Source organism: Erythrolamprus reginae, chromosome 10 (assembly GCF_031021105.1).
Source record: "Erythrolamprus reginae isolate rEryReg1 chromosome 10, rEryReg1.hap1, whole genome shotgun sequence".
NCBI classification, from domain to species: Eukaryota; Metazoa; Chordata; class Lepidosauria; order Squamata; family Dipsadidae; genus Erythrolamprus; species Erythrolamprus reginae.
In genome coordinates this window covers 34,089,179-34,109,016 of record NC_091959.1, presented here as the reverse complement: position 1 = coordinate 34,109,016, position 19,838 = coordinate 34,089,179, and the positions used below count along the sequence as shown (strand labels likewise).

At 45.9% G+C, this 19,838-nt stretch overlaps 3 protein-coding genes across 4 annotated transcripts; 1 reads left to right on the top strand and 2 right to left on the bottom strand.

Moving 5' to 3' along the window:
* Positions 1-727: 727 nt before the first annotated feature.
* GATC (glutamyl-tRNA amidotransferase subunit C) lies at positions 728-5,039 on the bottom strand. Of its 2 annotated transcripts, none has more exons than XM_070762257.1 (4): positions 4,757-5,039; positions 2,619-2,785; positions 2,195-2,298; positions 728-1,686 (listed from the first exon to the last, which is right to left on the bottom strand). In XM_070762257.1, exons 1-4 carry the CDS (start codon positions 4,853-4,855, stop codon positions 1,625-1,627), a joined length of 432 nt encoding a protein of 143 aa, XP_070618358.1. In that variant the 5' UTR covers positions 4,856-5,039; the 3' UTR covers positions 728-1,624. The 2 variants fall into 2 exon arrangements, with proteins under 2 accessions (XP_070618358.1, XP_070618357.1); XM_070762256.1 differs by having other exon boundaries at positions 2,619-2,788; positions 4,757-5,035.
* Positions 3,411-6,997, top strand: TRIAP1 (TP53 regulated inhibitor of apoptosis 1). The gene is made up of 2 exons (XM_070762258.1): positions 3,411-5,084; positions 6,531-6,997. Exons 1-2 carry the CDS (start codon positions 4,932-4,934, stop codon positions 6,612-6,614), a joined length of 237 nt encoding a protein of 78 aa, XP_070618359.1. The 5' UTR covers positions 3,411-4,931; the 3' UTR covers positions 6,615-6,997.
* A 5,119-nt stretch (positions 6,998-12,116) lies between these two features.
* On the bottom strand, positions 12,117-19,602 carry COX6A1 (cytochrome c oxidase subunit 6A1). Its single transcript, XM_070762255.1, has 3 exons — positions 19,237-19,602; positions 16,981-17,123; positions 12,117-12,367 (listed from the first exon to the last, which is right to left on the bottom strand). The coding sequence occupies exons 1-3, from the start codon at positions 19,589-19,591 to the stop codon at positions 12,287-12,289; spliced, it is 579 nt and encodes a 192-aa protein (XP_070618356.1). The 5' UTR covers positions 19,592-19,602; the 3' UTR covers positions 12,117-12,286.
* Between the last annotated feature and the right edge of the window lie 236 nt (positions 19,603-19,838).

Genomic DNA, 19,838 nt, shown 5'->3' with positions numbered 1-19,838 from the left:
AGAGAAAATGCTGCCAATCTAGCTGCAGTCACATGAATAGTGGGAGAATAAAACTAATGGCATTTTGATATAAAACTAATTAAGCTGCTTGTATGAAATACAATTTATGTACAATGATAAAGTAATTGCATGGCAACATTTGGCTAGAAACACACCAAGCAGTATATGTCCACTGTAAAATCCAATGTGACATATTTGTCCGAAAGTCTCTGTGCTTTGCTTACTAAATAGTGGCTGCAGTTCAAAATGTGCTGAGTTAAAAAAAAATACGGCTTCTTAGTGGCATAGTGATTAGATACCCTAAATGTGGTTCATCTACTGCAGAAGAGCATTAGATGCATTTTATTGAGGGGTGTGTGTGAGATTTTAAGATGCTAACTTCCTTCTTTTAAAATAGATCTCTCCTGAATTGGACTCTTTTCTCTGCAAGGCTTAAATGCCTCCATCTGCTCTCCACAAAGCACAAAAATTGGCTGGCCATTTTGGGATTTTTAGATGCCAACTAACCATAAAATGCTGTTACAGGGCACACACAAAAATGGCATATGTACAGAAGTTAGCTTAAACATTACCCTTCATCCAAAAAAGGGCTACATTTCTGCAGCAACCCATTCCCATCTGGAAGATTGTCTCTAAAGACCATGATTCCTCAGTTAGTTAAATGCCACAGCATATCTTAATATACAATACCACACATATTCTTTTGCAATAATTAAATTTCAAAGTATAAAAGGAATTGTGCTACATTTTATTCAGTTTTTCTGGAAAAAAGTATTTTCTGTTTCATAACCGAATAACAAAGTAACAGTAATTTGAATTCATAAAGTGAATGAATTCAGTTTTGCAGACTGTTTTGCCCTCAGCAGTAACACATGGTCCCTCTTTTGTGCTGGGATTTTTAAAAAAAATCAAAGACAGAAGCACACGTCATTTATTAATATCCCTTTTTCTGATATTTCTAGTCCTGAACACTCCATTCTAAGGATCTGTGAATAAGATTTAATCAGTAGATCTTGGCATGTGCCAATGCCTCCCAGCTTATGGACTGGCAGTCAGAAGCTAACTAATGATGGTATTTCAATAGTTTTATATTTAAGCTTTAAACTATAACAGTTCTGGATACTTTTCATGTTCCTCCTGGATTGACTGAGCATGATTATGTTATTTGCTCACAGTGATTCAGTTTATGGAGGAATTGAAGTTATGGCAGTGTTGCCTCTATATTCAATTTTCCCAACTTTTAGAGAATTGAGCCTATGAACTTCCATATTTCATGGCTTTTGAGCATATTCACAATTATGTGCTTCTTTGGGGGGATTTGGTGACTGAGGTATAAAATGTACCAGTAAATTAATTTTAATATGACCAGAATTCTTGTATGGGGTTTAAATGATGTTCTAGACATGTTCGCACACCATGATTGTGTTAAACTTAGTGTGAATGATACTCTTTTCTAATCCGTACAGCTCTACGGTATATCTTTTTTTCTCGTCTAAGCAACACCAGTCACTTTAGTTCCTCTTCCCTCGCCAATTATATGAGGTACTTGATATAAAAATTATAGATGAAAATGCACAATGTGTCTAAATGCAATCAGTGATGGCATTTCAAGCCGGATCTTCTGTTAAGAATCTTCCTTGTGAAGAAAAGTATTTCTCTCTTCTACCTTTGGCAGAGGAATGTTACCTAGTGCAAACAAAAATTGGCAGGAATAAAATACTTTGATCGTTTTGACCATTTCTATTAGAAATACAATTTGATTATTATCCAACATATAATTCAACTATCAGTTCTAAAGTAAAATTGGATGCATATTATTAATGAAGAGGACTTGTTTCCAAAGAAAGAAGCTTCAATTGTACTACTTGTAAACATGCACTTCAAGGCAACACCATACAAATTTTAAATGGAAAATGTCAGATGTCAAGGAAGTTCATGGCACAGCTTTGTGTTGCTTCCAACATAGTATCAACCAAATTATACTCTGTAGAATAACTGAAATTAAGCACATGTAATATTGAATTCAATAATTTAGGCAAACTCAAAAATCCAGAATGGTATTTCTTAGAAATACAAAAGACCCACCATTACTGCATCCTATATAATGAAACTTTCTCTTGCCATTCACATTGTGAAAATAGCGTTTAACATTCTGCAACATGGATTTCCCTGCACGCTGCCTGCAAAATGTTACCTGGTGGAGCTACGAAATAGTCTTCAACCGTCTTTGCAGACTTCTCCAGTAGTTCCTCTGCACAGTTGCCTTCCAAAATATTATCTTCCCTGAGGAAAAGATGCCTGGGGAACACAAATCATTCATCACCAGCCTGCTAGGAAGCTTAGAAATATGGCAGGTTTCTGCAATGTTTTCTCCTTAAAGGCCAGGTCATATGACACGGCTTGCCAAGGTTAGAATAAGCAGCGGGTGCAAGTAGTTCCACTTTTCATCTGAATGAGGAATGATTCATGAATGGAGAATGATTGCCTTGCCAGCCTTTTACCTGCCAGAACTTGGCTGCTTCTCAAGGGGTGATGAATACCCTTCCTCAGAATTAAATGGCTTCCTGAGAATACCAAACCTGCATGGCTGTCCTGGACCTGGAAAGAAAGCAAACTACCTGTCTTCCAGCACCGATTCCATGGGCTCAACTCCATCCGTGTTCACCTCTTGAAGTTGTTCAGCGAATTCAACTGCGCTCTCCAGGCGGTGGACGCCCTCCCAGTTGCGGAAGTCAACCAGCGCCAGTCGCTCTAGATGATCCAACAACTCCAAAGTGATTTTTGGCTGCTGAAACAATTTAGTTTTTTTTCAAATAGCGTGTTTAAGCCTTGCAACAAATACTGGCAAACCATACTGTGTGGCAACTGAGAATATACTCCTAGAAATGGGACACAGAGAAATTCAGCTGGACAAGGGACACATTTCACATTTCATTCTGCCCCTGCCCCCCTGAGGAAAGCGGAGCAGCTCCTCTCCACTCCCACCCACCCCACCCACCAGCAGGGCCCCTACAGCATTATGAGGACCAGGTAAAAGCAGTGTATTGGGGCCCATATGACAACCACCCATGGGAATAAAAATGTAAATTGGTCGATAAAATGAAACATTGGTCAAGTCTACGGAGAGGGCCGGCATACAAATCCAATTAAATATTTTATTGGCACTTCCAACAAAATCCCTGTTGAATCATTACAAACATGATGTGCAGCAACAATGAATCAATATGATAAAACATTTGAACTTCTCTAGCTGCTGTGGCCTAGAGGCGAGCTCTTGCCTCAAAATCAGGGGGTTGGGGGTTCGATCCCAGGTAGAGCCAGATGTCTCAGGTAGAGCCAGGTCTCCTGCTTGGGCAGGAGGGTTGGACTTGAAGACCTCTAGGGTCCCTTCCAACTCTGCTAATCTCCAAGGGAGTGGAGGGTGGGGAGACCGCCCCAAACTTGTCTTTCGGGAGCCTTCCAACGCTCCCTTCCCACACTGGGGAGGCTGCTGTGTGAGCGATGCTGGGACAGTTGTTAGAGTACAGTATTGCAGGCTATTTCTGCTGATTGCTGACTGCTTTCAATTTGCAGTTCAAATCTCATCAGGCTCAAGGTCAGTGGTTTTGAACATTTCTAATCCCCTTAATACAGTTCCTCTTGTTGTGGTAACCCCCAACCGTAAATCTAACGCCAGTTCTCCCAACAGAGCTTGAAGCTGATTGGCAGGAAGGTCAGAGGGACACCCCCACTGTAAAACGCCTGATTGGCCGGATTGTCAAAATATGTTCCAAGGCATCAGAATAGAAGCTTCCTAACACTGTGGGAAATTTGTCTTTTCTCATGGTATTCTTAGGCGACCCCTGTGAAATAGTGGTTGGATCCCCGAAGGGGTCCCGACCTGCAGGTAGGAGCAGATGTAAGGGTCTTCTGCTTGGGCAGGAGGGTGGATCAGAGGTGGGCTGCTAAGGTGGAACGGTCACCCCCGTGGCTCTGAGTGCTAGCAGAGTCCAGCATAATTCTGCTACTGCTGCTGGGCAATCACAGGCGTCCCTGCAGGCGAGTTCTCTACCTGCCCAGGTGCAATAGTAGAATTGCGCTGGACTCTACTAACCCTCAGAGCCACGGAGGTGAGCACACATCACCCACCTTAAATCAGCCCACCTCTGGGTTGGACTAGATCGGGGTAGGCCAAGTGGGCTGTTCTGTGACTTGTGGACTTCAACTCCCAGAATTCCTGAGCCAATCATGCCAGCTCAGGAATTCTGGGAGTTGAAATCCACATGTCACAGAAGAGCCCACTTGGCCTACCCCTGGATTAGATCGGGGTTTCCCAACCGTGGCAACTTGAAGATATCTGGATTTCAACTCCCAGAATTCCCCAGCCAGTGAATGCTGGCTGGGGAATTCTGGGAGTTGAAGTCCAGATATCTTCAAGTTGCCAAGGTTGGGAAATACTGGACTAGATGACCTGCGAGGTCCCTACCCATTCAATCTGATTTGAAATCCACGAGGCTTTGAGAAAACAATAGCAAGCCATACAGTCGCTGTATTTATAAGATACAAGGTGTATTGAAGGGTCAACGCACAGAGGTTAATAGGGGGTCCCTATGCTCGTCGACGCCTTAAGGGTCCTGCCTGCCAGACTAACTCAGGCAGTGGAGAGCCGAGCTGGAGGAACTCCCTGCAGCAGAGCCCGGGGGGAGGCTCAGACCGCGGCCTAATGGTGTCCCCCTCCGGTCCTGGCAGGGAGGCCTCCCGAACCTCCCCAACTCACCCGGCCGGATCCGGCGCCCTCCGCCGAAGAGGCGCCCCTGCAGTCGAGCGCGCCGCGGAAGGCGCTCCAGCCCCGCCGGGCCCACCTGCAGCCCAGCATTGTCGGCGCGCCGCTTCTACTTCCGGTGTCGAGGCGGAAGTGACGACGCGCCTGTACTCCGCTGCGTCAGTCCGCCATGAACAGCGTCGGCGAGGCCTGCACGGAGCTGAAGCGCGACTACGACCAGTGCTTCAACCGCTGGTTCGCCGAGAAGTTCCTGAAGGGGGAGGCCGGCGTCGGGGGAGACCCCTGCGTGCAGCTCTTCAAGCGGTACCAGCTCTGCGTACAGGTGAGGGGCGGGGCCTCGTTGGCGGAGAACGGGGTGGGTGGGCTGCGGTCGCGGAAAGGCGAGTGGACTTCAACTCCCAGAATTCCCCAGTCAGCGAGCTGGGCGGGAGTGACGTCTCCAGCGAGCGCCTCCCTTGGAGGTTTCCAGGCAACCTCCTGGAAGCGAATTGGGGGCCCGAGCCTGCGCGCCCTTTGGCTCGGGGCTGCCTAGTTTGGGGATCTGCTACATGACGGGCCTTCAACCTTGGCCACTTATATGCCTGCAGGAGGACTTCAAGTCCCAGAATTGCTGGCTGGGGAATTCTGGGAGTTGAAGTCCTCCAGGCTTAAAGTTGCCCTGCTCTAACTTACAGCTGAGACACCGAATTTTCTCAGATGAGTACACAAGGTTGGCTTAAGAGCAACCTCCTAGTGCAGGGATAGGCAAAGTTCGCTCTTCTATGACTTATGGACTTCAATTCCCAGAATTCCTGAGCCATCAGGCTAGCCTGTGGTAGTGGTTCTCCACCTTTCTAATGCTGTGACCCCTTAATACAGGTCCTCACGTTGTGGTGACTCCCAACCATAAGTCTAGCGCCAGTGCTCCCAACAGCGCTTGAAGCTGACTGGAAGGTCAGAGGGACACCCCCACTGTCAATACGTGATTGGTCGGAATCTAAAAATATTTTCAAAGGCGCCAGAATAGAAGCCAAACACAAGGGGAAATTTGCCTTTTCCCAGGGTCTTAGGTGACCCCTGCGAAACGGTCATTTAGACTGTCTTTCTACAGGTCCCATCAACTAAACAATGTCACTTGGCGGGACCTAAGGGAAGAGCCTTCTCTGTAGGGGCTCCAGCCCTCTGGAATCAGCTCCCCCCAGAGATTCGTGTTGCCCCCACCCTCATCGCCTTCTGTAAGAGTCTAAAGACTCATCTATGCTGCCAAGCTTGGGATCATTAGATTCTACCCCCTGGACAATGAATTTATGGTGGGTTTGTTTAAATGGATATGTGTGTATGTTAATAGGCTTTTTAGTTTTTAAAATATAATTCTTACTTTTAATTTTAATTAATTACATCTCGGAAGTATACTGTTTTTATATGTTGTAAGCTTCCCCGAGTCCTCAGCGAGGGGCGGGATATACATTTAATAAATAATAATAATAATAATAATTTCACCCCTAAAGGGGTCTCAACCTCTAGGTTGAGAACCACTTTGCTAGGCTGAAATGTGGTAGGTGGCTCATCCTGTCGTGTAAATCCAGTCTTGGGAATAATGACTGAAGGTTTGCCAAAGGCCTTGTGAAAAAGGGAGGAGCTAGGGAGTTCTGCTTGCAAATCTGAAAACAAATGATGCTCCTTTTCTACAGTTTGGACATTTTATCTGTCCTGGAATTTTCGTGCTTACAGTATGTTTTCTTGAGCCTTCTTGGCATCTTAGAATATCCTTCATTTATTTCCCTTTCAGAAAGCTATTAAGGAGAAGGACATACCCATTGAAGGCTTGGAATTCATGGGCTCCAGTAAAGAAAAGTCTGAGAACTCTTCATAAATCTGATGACACCTGCAAATCAACCCCCCACCCACCCCAGACTATGAAACAGGCAAACTAAAATGAACCGGCTGCCAAACAAGGAACTTGCCCTAATTCCGCTAATGCAGGTGGGAAGATACAGGGTGCTGCTTCCTTGCAGTGTTTGTCTCATCAATCTAGTGACTGCTGCTTTGTTTCCATTGCTGGGAAAGGTTTGACCATGATTGCCTATGTACAGTCATGTGAAAAAAGTAAAGGCCCTATTGAAATTTTTGACTTGTCCAACCTACAGATACTTGAACTTCAACAATATTGATAAAGAGGACACAATATAACACATATCATGCACTATTTAAATTATGTGGACCATTGTAAATTGAAATAAAAATAATTGAAATTTTGCATGTAGTAAAAGTAAGTATACCCCTATTTATCACTAATTCAAATATTTACCAATAGGGTTTTGATGAGTAGAATATTGTTCGGATTTTGGAGAAATCTGTCTTTAAAGCAGGCTTTTAGTTTGGTTGCTGTGCTGATGAAATGGGTGATATCACCATGCTTTGTTTGAAAGAATGTTCTGGGGCCTTCCAAAGGATTATAAAAACCAATGAGCCATGAAAGGGTTTTAACAGATTACAAAACAATCGGGCAGCAATCATTCCAATGATTGCCTACAGTACTAGTGGAGATTTCAAAGAACAACCAGTTTGTCCAGGCACTGGGTGATCAGTGACCAAAATAAAATATCTCATTGTCCATCCTAGGATGTCTCATTAGGTTTACCCCAAGTACAAATGCCTAAGAACCTCAAAATTATGTCACATGACCAACAGGTAACTAACTCTCTTAACTATTGATGCCGAATAGAATAGAATAATTTTATTGGCCAAATGTGGTTGGACATGCAAGGAATTTGTCTTGATGCATATGCTCCCAGTGTACATAAAAGAAAATATACATTTGTCAAGAAACATGAGGTACAACACTTAATGATTGTCATAGGGGTCAAATAAGCAATGAGGAAACAATATCTGTATGATGGTGGAAGTGTATGATTCCACCATTAGAATGAAGCTGCACAAATTGAATCTACATGGGAAGTGAGCCAGGAAACCTTTGATCTTCAGGACAACTAGTTTCCCCATGAACACCTAGATGTCATGGCCCAGGACTCGGATAACTCTTGAGTCTAAAGAAACTGCTACCAACGAAACTAGTGGAATGTCAGCCTCGGGAGACGCCAACCCAGGAATCCCCTTAGGCTGATCAAAAACATTAGACTAAATGGAGTCACTTGGAAGGTAGAGCTGACTGCGAGCCTTGTGCAATGAGACTCCTTGTCAAATGAGCATGCATGCCTTAATTAAGAGCCGTTGGCTACAGCCTAGTTCAGGGGTAGGCCAAGTGGGCTCTTCTATGACATGTAACATTGGACCAGAATATCTCAGGGACCGCCTTCTGCCGCACGAACCCCAGCGACCGATTAGGTCCCACAGAGTTGGCCTTTTCCAGGTCCCGTTGACGAAACAATGCTGTCTGGCAGGACCCAGGGGAAGAGCCTTCTCTGTGGCGACCCCGACCCTCTGGAATCAACACCCCCCCCCCGGAGATCACAACTGCCCCCACCCTCCTTGCCTTTTGCAAACTCCTTAAAACCCACCTCTGCCATCAGGCATGGGGAAATTGATTCCCCCAGGCCGTTCCGTTTTATGTATGGTTTGCCTGGGATGTATGACTGTTTTTAGATTTTATTTTATTTTATGTTATTAGATTTGTACTGTGTATTGTTGTTGTGAGCTGCTCCGAGTCTTTGGAGAGGGGCGGCATACAAATCTAATAAATGATAATTATAATAATAATGTGGACTTCAGTTCCCAGAATTCCTGAGCTAGCATGATTGGCTTAGGAATTCTGGGAGTTGAAGTCCACAAGTCATAGAAGAGCCAACTTGGCCTACCCCTGACCTAGTTTAAGAGGCAGCTCTGACCCACGGAAGCCATTCTGATTTCCTGTTGTGATAATATGGTGTTCCTGTGTCTTCTGCCCATGTAAGAAATCCGAAACTCCCACCCTAGGACTGGCTGAAGAGCCTAATTCGCTCAAACCTCTGGGCTGAATCATCTGCTGTAGCCAGTCCTTGTGGAAAGGGAGGCTACTTGGGCAAGTTTTATCTTCAGAGATCCTGACTTACGTTACTTTGTTGAGCCTTAGGTACCTTGCTTTTCACTATGCAACTCTGTGTTTGTGTTTGGAAGCAGAAATGGTGGATCAAGGCTAAGCAACATTTGGGGTGGGGTACACTCTGCTTGTGGATAATTTATACCTTGCAATTCCAACATGCTTTTCTGAGGCCTGGAAATTGATGCTTTGCAGCAGGACAGGTGGCTGTCAAATCCTGGATCAGTTGAACAATTCTCTCTCGAAGGATTCTGCCAGTCTGAATGAAAAAAAAGGAGCCCTCCCATCTCTCTGGTAAGGCGGTATGAATGCCTACAGGCCCTCGGAAGGTACCACAAAGACAAGATGCCACCTCTGCTCTTTGCAACCAAGGTTGTTAAATAGGCCACCCGCTCAGGCCCCTGCTCTTGTACCCTGGGCCAGGTTCAAAATCAGAAAAAGGGAAAAAAATGAGCCCTCTGCCTTGTGGCCTGTGGAAAACCCTGCATGGCGACCTGGTCAGGCTTTGGGGCTCTGCCCTCACAAGGACCCAGCTAGTGGCGCTCCTCTGCCCTCAATCTGCATCTTGTGTGCAGAACCTTTCATTCTTCCAATGTAGGAATGAAATAATTGGATAAGGGACATTAGCATTAATATATTTTTTTTACCAAAGGCATCGTTATCGCAGCCAAATTGGAGCAACTAGTTTAAGGTGCCTCAACTTTCCTAAACATTTCTAAGCTGGATACTAGGATGAGCTTGTTAAATCCTTGCAGCAAAAAGGGGGGGGGGGAAAGGTCTTGTTTTCAGGAATGCCATCTGTTTTCCCCCCCCAGTTAATGCCACCGTTGAGACATCAAAAACGTCAGACTTTGCAATACAGCAAGAAGCTTTGAATCCCAGCCTGCATCACTTGTGCCAACTCCTTTCAGCAAGCATCATTGCCAGGAAAAGAGCATTTTAAAGAAATACCTGACATTAGAAGAGCAACGTAGAGCAAATTCTGGTTCCCCACAGCAAATTACACTTTAGTTTTGAGAGAGAAAACTCTTAGATGGAATTTACTGGATTAATCCTCTCACGGCACCCACTCCTTTACTCTGTCTCCCAGGTTTATCAGCGAAAGCAGCATCTCTTCAAATATACCAAGGCAATCTAAAACTCATTTTCCTGTGTGTAATAGAAAACACTTTGGAGACTCACAAAGGTATGGAAACAACTCTTGCAGGAGAAAGTGCCTTACAATGTGATTGAGTTAAAAAGTGTGTTCTGGTACATGCAATAATGGAAATTAAATTAGGAAACAAATATAAAATTAGAAATGACTTGTAACTTAGCTTTCAACTGAGGGTTATGCTTTGGCAGCAGCATATTAAATTACATTATTAGAGTTGGAAGGGACCTTGTAGGTTATCTAGTCCAAACCCTCTGCTCTCTATACTAGGGAGATGGCAGTCCATCTCCCTTTGAAAGTCTCAATGTTGGAGCTCTCACGACATCTGCAGGCAACTTCTGTTCCACTGGTTGATCATTCTCACTGTCAGAAAGTTCCTCCTTATTGAAGGAGGTTGAATCTCTCTTTTGTCAGCTGCCGATCAGTTTCCGGTCACAATTCAAAGTGTTGGTTATGACCTATAAAGCCCTTCATGGCATTGAACCAGAATATCTCCGGGACCGCCTTCTGCTGCACGAATCCCAGCGACCGGTTAGGTCCCACAGAGTTGGCCTTCTCCGGGTCCCATCGACTAAACAATGTTGTTTGGCGGGACCCAGGGGAAGAGCCTTCTCTGTGGCGGCCCCGACCCTCTGGAACCAGCTCCCCCCGGAAATTAGAACTGCCCCCACCCTCCTTGCCTTTTGTAAACTTCTTAAAACCCACCTCTGCCGTCAGGCATGGGGGAACTGAGACATCTCCCCCAGGCCTATACAGTTTATACATGGTATGTTTGCTTTTAATAATGGGGTTTTTAGTGTTTTTTAAATTATTAGATTTGTTTTTACATTGTCTTTATTATTGCTGTGAGCCGCCCCGAGTTTACAGAGAGGGGCGGCATACAAATCTAATAAATAAATAAATAAATAAATAAATAAATAAATAATTCCTTTTTTTGGCCTTCAGGTGCTTTGGAAAATAGCTTGTCCCCTCCCCTCTGTGGCAGCCCCTCAAGTATTGGGACACTGCTATCCTGCCTCCCTTGGTCCTTCTCTTTGCCAGACTGGCCGTGCTCAACCGCTCTTCGTATGTTTTTGTTCCCCTTACCATCCTGGAGTTATGCTTTACAGAAATATAGAAGCTATGCCTGACAGAAAACCCATTCACCACCTCAATTTCAGAGAATCCCTCCACCAGCTGGGGGTGGGTGAGTTACTGCCCTCTTGCCCACAAATCAGCAATGGATGCTGCTCTACTGAATAAAACACCATTGCAGATGCCAACAGTAGGATGCAATAACACGCCACTGCTATTTTTCACATCGTGAATTTTTTAAAGCAGTATCGGATCACAGATTTGAAAGGGACTTCAAGTGTCCTGAAGTTTATCTCCTGCCTGGTGTAAGATTTAAAAACAATTATGGACAGAGGGTTCTGTTTGAAGACTTCTGGCAAAGGGAAACTTTAAAAAGCAACTTATTAAGACTGGCTGATAGCTGTGAACACTGAGAAATTTCTCCTGGTATCTAACCAAACATACTTACTTAAAATCTGGTTTCAACCTACTGATTCTGGTTCTGATCTCAAGAACTTGATGCCTGCTCCCTGCTTTATTTGACAATGATTTACAAATCTATTGTATTTTCCCTCCGTTTCCTGTTTTTTTAGGATATACACACCTAGATCTTTCAACTGTTCCAAAGGCTTGGCAGCTCTCCTCTGAACTTACTCCAGTTTTCAATGTCTGTGTTAGATCGCAGCGCCTAAACTGGGAAGAATATTCCAAGTGGGCCTCACCAAGGCAAAGAGAAGAGCAAGAAGTTGACTTCTGTGATGTGGATTCTATGTTCTTATTAATGCATCTCAAAACAGCACTTGCCGCTTAATAGCTGCGCTAAGGCAAGTCAGGTCTAAATAGTGCTGGAAAATTAAATAACCATCACAAGATTAATCATTTTGCGTTCACCAAAACGATTACTCATTTTCTTGTCAGTTTCCATACAGAAAGCTAACTTACTTCAGAAAATATTTTGTCTTAATTCCAAGCAATCATGACCAGTGTCCGTTTATACCACTTAACAATTTGAGCACCACTGCTTTCCTGAAAACACAGTGCTGCCTAATTTTGCATCTACAAACAATGCCTCCCATCAAGATAGCAGGATAAAAGGTATTGATACAAAGGTTTTTTTAAAAATCAAAGAAAGATTTGGCTAGAATATTTTTTTATTTCATGAGACTTCTACAGGAAGAACATTCAACTGTGAGAAGTCAGAATAAACAATAATACAGGAAATGCAGATTATGGTCCCAGCCTCGATTCTGGTCTAGCTACCTTCAATGGTCCATGCTGTGGTTATGATCCACTTGCCTATTGGTCAGTCTTCATAGCCAGTTGGAAGCGCATTGACATGCGGATTATGGAAAAGAGTGTGGTTCCCGTCACCCCAAGGGAAGGGCTGCAAAGAGAAGAGAGATGGTATTTTGAGTTTCCTAAATGATATATAAATGAAGATTAAAGTGACCAGATTTTAAGATTGGGATAGAGCGGGGAACCGGGGGACCCCATGGACCTAAAAAAAGTTTAGCCAAAAAAAATTATCAAAACAAAAAATTCTCACTCTCGGTCTCTCTTCCTCCATCCCTTTCTCTCCATTTCTCTCGCCATCCCTCTTTCTTTCTCCCTTCCTTCCTCTTTTTTGCACTCTCTTTCTATCTGTCTTTCTCTATCCCTCCTTCCCTCTTTCTCTCTCTCTTCCTACCATTCTATTTCTCTTTCTCTCACACTTCCTTTCTTTCTTCCTCTCTCTCTTCCCTGCCCCAATGGTGCCTGGGTAGAGGCGAAGGCAGGAGAGGAGGTGGGGGTGTGTGTGAAGTGGGTCTGAAGGCTCAGCAGGTGCTTCCCTTCTCCCGTGGAGTCTCTGCCCAGCGGACCCAGGCAGCCCCCTGACCCGCCCTCCAAGTTCCTCTGCTGCTCTTTCACACACACCCCTGGCTCACGACCGACATAGAAGGCCAGCTGCGGGCGGGAGGAATGGAAGGATGACCCCCCACTCAGTTCCACTGCCCTGTTATTCACCCACATAGCTGGCCTTCCTCTTTGGAGTGGGGGGCTGGGAAGGAAGAGCAGCCAACAGAGGCCGAGCCGGCCCTTAAGCTCCTCCCAGGTCGCAGGGCTGCAGAGCCAGGACACGACTGGGCCTGTCCGGGGGCGGGGTGGGGGAAACAGGCGAGCAAATACCCTGTACAGCTGGCCGGAAGTAAGCTCAGAGACCTCCGGCCAAGCTGGGTTGGGCGGGGAGGGCAAGGCAACAATGGAGAGCCCGGAATCCCCTCCCTCCAGCCTCTTTCCAAGGGGGCTATTTGGGAGGGAAAAAATGGTACATACTTCAAAGGATATGGGACAAATGATGAAAAGTCGTGAGTGTCTCGCTGAAAGCAGGATGTCTAGTCACTCTAATGAAGATCTTTATACAGTAATGGCTTTTTGACCAGCAAGGTGGCATCAGCCTGCCAATGTTATCTCAAAAGGCTAAAACTGGTCAGATATAATTAGCATAGAGATGGGGGACCACTACAAAATCCCCACCCTGTAGACTAGATTATGAAGTCAAAAAGGGGAGGGAAGGGGAGAAATCTCAGAAGGAAAGGCAAACTAGTTTCACTATGTCGCCAAGAAAAGTGCCTGAGTCAAGAGTTTACCAGTGGGCAAACTGCTCAAAAAAATAAAGGAAACACTTAAACAACACAATATAACTCCAAGTAAATGAAACTTCTGTGAAATCAAACTGTTCACTTAGGAAGCAACACTGATTGACAATCAATTTCATTTTGTTAGCACATTCAACTTTGCACAATGAGAATATTTCATTCATTCAGATCTAGGATGTGTTGAGTGTTCCCTTTATTTTTTTTGAGCAGTGTATATTAGGCAATTTTAAAAAACAATAAGTTTCAAAAATCAACCCTTGAAGATGTTGTGCAGCTGAGTATGCAGAACAGTGACTTTGTTTGGCAATAACACAATCATTTAAAAAAAAAATTTGGCATCCACTGGGGTTTATCAGAAATGGAACTTTTTATATTTTTGTCACTGTGGCTCAGAGGCAGGAATTGGCCCAAAATCATGCACAAGGATTGCATGTACAATAAATCAACAAGCTGGGTGAGAGACTGATTTTTCTGTATTGGAAATAAAGCTCATTTCCTCAAAATTTAGTTGTGAGTTTTATGTAATTGACTCACCTTTAAAATTTGCTGTGAACTAATAAGAGCCCAGGATACTAAATAACTATACAGTGATCCCCCGGGTATCGCGATCCTGATCATTGCGAACGGGCTAAATCGCGATTTTTCAACCCGGAAGTAAAAACACCATCTGCGCATGCGCGCCCTTTTTTTATGGCCACGCATGCGTAGATGGCGCCGGGCAGATCAGCTGCTGGGCGGCTTCCCTGGGTCTTCCCCCTCTTGCTGGCGGGAGGGAGAGAAGCCCCCCCAGCACCCGCTCGCCCGCCGTTCGCCCGCCGTTCGCCCGCCGTTCGCTCGCTGCTCGCCCGGCCACCCGGGTTTGGGGGGGTGCTGGCAAGCCCCCCATGCTGGCGGCGATGTTTTAAAACAGCCGCGCGGCTTCCCAACTGAGTCCCGAAGACAAACGTCAAAGGCGAACTTCTGCGTTTGTCTTCGGGACTCAGTTGGGAAGCCGCGCGGCTGTTTTGAAACGTCGCCGCCGGCATGGGGGGCTTGCTAGCACCCCCCGGACCCCCAACCCGGGTTTGTGGGGCTGCTAGGAAGCCCCCCATGCCGGCGGCGACATTTTAAAACAGCCGCGCGGCTTCCCAACTGAGTTCCGAAGACAAACGTCAAAGGCGAACTTCCGCGTTTGTCTTCGGGACTCAGTTGGGAAGCCGCGCGGCTGTTTTAAAACGTCGCCGGCGGCATGGGGGGCTTGCCAGCACCCCCCGGACCCCCAACCCGGGTTTGGGGGGCTGCTAGGAAGCCCCCCATGCCGCCGGCGACGTTTTAAAACAGCCGCGCGGCTTCCCAACTGAGTCCCGAAGACAAACGCGGAAGTTCGCTTCAGGACTCAGCTGGGAAGCGGCGCGAGCGAACGGCGTGGGCGGGCGAAGGGCGGGTGCGCGGGCAGGCAGGCGGCGGACAAACGGCGGGCGCGGCAGCAGCGAGGAGTTTGCATGGGCGGCGGGGAAACCCCAATCTTCGGCTCCTCGCTGCTGCGGCGGAAGTAAAAACACCATCTGCGCATGCGCAGATGGTGTTTTTACTTCCGCACCGCTACTTCGCGAAAAACCGATCATTGCGAGGGGTCCTGGAACGGAACCCTCCCAATAATCGGGGGACCACTGTAATCAGTTTTAGCAGGTAGGCAATGTAATTCTCACCTTACTTCAAGCCATAGCATTTAGACTTATGTACCGCTTCCTAGTGCTTTTACGTCCCTCTTTAAGTGGTTTACAGCAGTGTTTCCCAACCTTGGCAACTTGAAGATATCTGGACTTCAACTCCCAGAATTCCCCAGCCAGAATCAGCATGCCTCCCACAATATGGGTCCTCATTTGACCCACCTCGGAAGGATGGAAGGTTAAGTCAACCTTGAGCCGGTGGTGAGATTTGAACTGCTGAACTACAGCTAGCATTTAGTTGAACTAGGCTGCAGTGCTGCACTCTAACCACTGTGCCACCCTGGCTAAACCCAAGTGTAGAAGAGACTTATAAGAAGGGAAATACAAGTAATTCTCCACTTACAACAGTTCATGTGGCGCCCATTTGAAGTTAAAATGGCACAAAAAAATCCGACATTGGCATTTTTCACACTTACTTTCAGGATCTCCATAGACATGTGACCAAAATTTGGATGCTTGACAACTGACACATAGTTATGGTGACTACAGTGTCCCGGGGTTATGCGATCATCTTTTTTGTAACTTTCCGGCAAGCAAAATCAGATTCACTTGACCAACATGAGCGTATCATGCCGCTTTGATTGCATCAGCGGAAACTCGCCCGGCATGATTAGGGTGACCCACTCCCTTTTCAATCAGAGAGGGATCGCAACTTGGGCGTCGTCCTCAATCCACAGCTAACATTAGAGAATCATCTTTTGGTTGTGGCAAGGGGGGGCGTTTGCCCAGGTTCGCCTGGTGCACCAGTTGCGTCCCTATCTGGACCGGGAGTCACTGCTCAGAGTCACTCATACCCTCATCACTTCGAGGTTCAACTACTGTAATGCTCTCTACATGGGGCTACCTTTGAAGAGTATTCGGAAACTTCAGATCATGCAGAATGCAGCTGCGAGAGCAATCATGGGCTTTCCTAGATATGCCCATGTCACACCAACACTCCACAGTCTGCATTGGTTGCCAATCAGTTTCCGGTCACAATTCAAAGTGTTGGTTATGACTTATAAAGCCTTTCATGGCATCGGACCAGAATACCTCCTGGACCGCCTTCTGCCGCACGAATCCCAGTGACTGATTATGTCCCATAGAGTCGGCCTTCTCCAGGTCCCGTCGATGAAACAATGTTGTCTGGTGGGACCCAAGGAAACAGCCTTCTCTGTGGCAGCCCCGACCCTCTGGAATCAACTCCCCCCGGAGATCAGGATTGCCTCCACCCGCCTTGCCTTTTTGTCTGGGATGTATGACTGTTTTATATTAAGGGTTTTAACTGTTTTTTAATCATTAGATTTGTACTGTGTTTTGCTGTTGTGAGCCGCTCCGAGTCTTCGGAGAGGGGCGGCATACAAATCTAATAAATAATAATAATAATAATAATAATAATAATAATAATAATATATTACTAATTTAATAACTGTAGTGATTCGCTTACAACAGTGGTAAGAAAGCAAAACCCATTTTACAAACACCTCACTTAGCAATGGGAATTTGGGGCTCAATTGTTGTCGTAAGTCAAGAACTACCTGTATTAGATGAAAAACAATGGGTGTCCAGGCCATGCTTTTGGGATCTGACCCAACCGGTCAAAACCTCAATTTGTGCAAAAATCTCCCAACAGCCTGCATAGAAGAGGTCTAAAAACAATGCAAATTCAGTACCTTGGTCCGGATGTAAAGATGCTGGTAAGGAATAAATTCTGGCCTTTCATGATGCTCCTCTTTCTTCTTCAGATAGCAATTTAGCTGGCAGATAGCCACGGAAGGAAGAGCAACCACAAGAGACAAGATTTTCCATAAACGAGCTAATTGATTGAATTCAAACACAGGCAGAAAGTCAAGTGCTGTTATTTCTTTGCAATAAATACTATCAAAGCCTTTTAATTCAATTTGCGGATGGTGCAATGAAAAATTGTTGCAGGATAGCTTATAACTGAGCTGAAAATGGACCAAGAGGAGGAAAAAGTGGAAGATGGCAATTTGCTTGGAATTACTTCTTGATTATACAATGGCTCAATTCACGAAGATGCTAAACTAAAATTGGGCTGCTTTGTAACCTTTTATAAAATAGATATACTAAAGATCACTTTCAATTTGTGGAAACAAAGATACTTCTGTATGGAATCACTGCATCTTCTACCTATGAAATTTAGCATGTTACATACCATAATTTAACTTAGTATACTTTATTGTCATTGCATCTCATACAATGAAATTAAATGCCATCTTCGGTGTAACATTATAAAACACACACAACCTTCACATTCTATACAATAGAACTGAAAACTGAAGATATTGTATTAATATTGCACTATAGAGTAGAATTCAATAGTTACTGCCCTGGGATAGAAACTGATTTTCAGTCTATCTGTCCTTGTTTTTATTATCTGCAAGATAGTAATAATTCAAGAAAAAGGGGTTGTACAATTTAATATCCTGTTTTATGTTACCCTGTTTTCTCCAAAATGAAACATCCCCTGATAATAAGCCCAATCAGGCTTTTGAATGCATGGTAATAAGCCTAAGTGCTTATTTCAGGGTTAAAAAAACCAACAACATAAGAGGGGTCTTATTTTGGAGGAAACGCAGTAATTAGATTTTTATATTCCTTAAGAGATTTCTTAGAGGCAGACTGCTCCCAAATAATGTCTTCTGGGAAATGCTCATCCTGTTTTAATGAAGGGTTTTTTTTGAGAACCCGTAAATTGCTGTGTAAATGTAATATGATGAGCAGGACGTAGGAGGCTAGTTTTGGCACAGGGGCTGCATTCATACACCCCCCTGACCTGGTTTACAGTGCATGATGCCATCTCCCACATTCAATCCACAGCAGACTTAGTTCAATGGGCTGAGCTCGCACAAACAGGCCAAGTCGTGAAAACTAAATGCAATTACGTTGTCTATTGTCTGCCCAGAGGCCACATCAATAGCAATAGCCCTTAGACTTCACAGTGCTTTACAGCCCTCTCTAAGCAGTTTACAGAGTCAGTGTATCACTCTCAACAGTCTGGGTTCTCATTTTACCCACCTCGGAAGGATGGAATGCTGAGTCAACTTAGAGCAGTGGTTCTCAATCTAGGGGTCGGGACCACTTTGGGGGGTTGAACGACCATTTCACAGGGGTCACCTAAGACCAGGAGTAGGCAATGTTGTCTCTTCTATGACTTGTGGACTTCAGCTCCCAGAATTCCTGAGCCAATGATGCCAGCTCAGAAGTCCACATGTTATAGAAAAGCCAACTTTGCCTACCCCTGCCTAAGACCATGGGAAAAGACAAATTTCCCGTAGTGTTAGGAACTAAAGCTTCTATTCTGGTGCCTGGGAACATATTTTTACAATCAAGACAATCAGGCCTTTACAGTGGACCTTCCTGCCAATCAGCTCCAAGCTCTGTTGGGAGAATTGGCGCAAGACCTATAATTAGGAGTCACCACAATGTGAGGACGTATATTAAGGGGTTGCGGCAGAAGAAAGATTGAGAACCACTGACTTTGAGCCTGGTGAGATTTGAACTGCAAACCGAACGCAGGCAGCAGAAGTAGCCTACAGTACCGCACTCTAACCACTGCACCACCATGGCTCAAAGACCAGCCTCCCCAGTGCGGGGAGGGAATGCTGGAAGGCTCCCCGAAAGGCGAGGTCGGGGCATTCGTTCCCCTCCCACCCCTTGCCGAGTTGGAAGGGACTCTGGAGGTCATCTAGTCCGACCCCCCACGCCCAAGCAGGAGACCCATCTGCCTCTACCTAGGATCGAACTCACAACCTCCTGATTGCTTCACCTCTACGCCACTCGGGCCTCTAGGCTTTTCGGGGGGGGGGGGGCACTAGGCCCACCGCTTGCAGAGGCCGCGGCGGCCCCGTTATGAGGAGGAGGAACAAGCCCAAGGTCACCCGGTCAACAAGGCCGTCTCCACTCACCGCTAGCGCCGTGGTGCTTCTCCGGCGCCGCTGCCTCAGTCGACAGAGCCCGCCTCCAGCCCGCCCCGGCCCTCAGCCGCCGCAAGACCCCTCCGAACACCGACATGGCCGCCATCTCCTCTGTCCTCAGGAGACAGGGTCGCTCGGAACCGGAAATAGAATGGCGGCGCGGGTATGTGACGTCACGGCAGCGCGGAATGGTGACGTCTACGCGGTCGCGGTTACTTTGGAAGGCAAGTCGGCTACTTCCGGGTTCCCTCAGAGGCCGGCTGGGCGTGGCTTCGCTGAGGAGCGGCTGAATAAAGCCACGCATGCGCAGGAAACTATGGAGGCCGCCTGGTCGCAAGGGCTGCATTGGATGGTCCCCCAAACTCGGCCACTTTAAGACGGGAATCCTGGGAGTTGAAGTCCGCCCGTCTTAAAGTGGCCAAGTTTGAAGCCCTCTGCTTCTATCCTATTGATTAATCGGCATAAAAGTCCAAATTAATAAATACATTAATAAATACATCCGCTTGAGAAAGCGCCCTTCCCAGAGCGACACTTGTCTAGCCGGCATCTCCCTTATAAACAGACCCAGGCAAGTGATGGCACTGATGATGTTC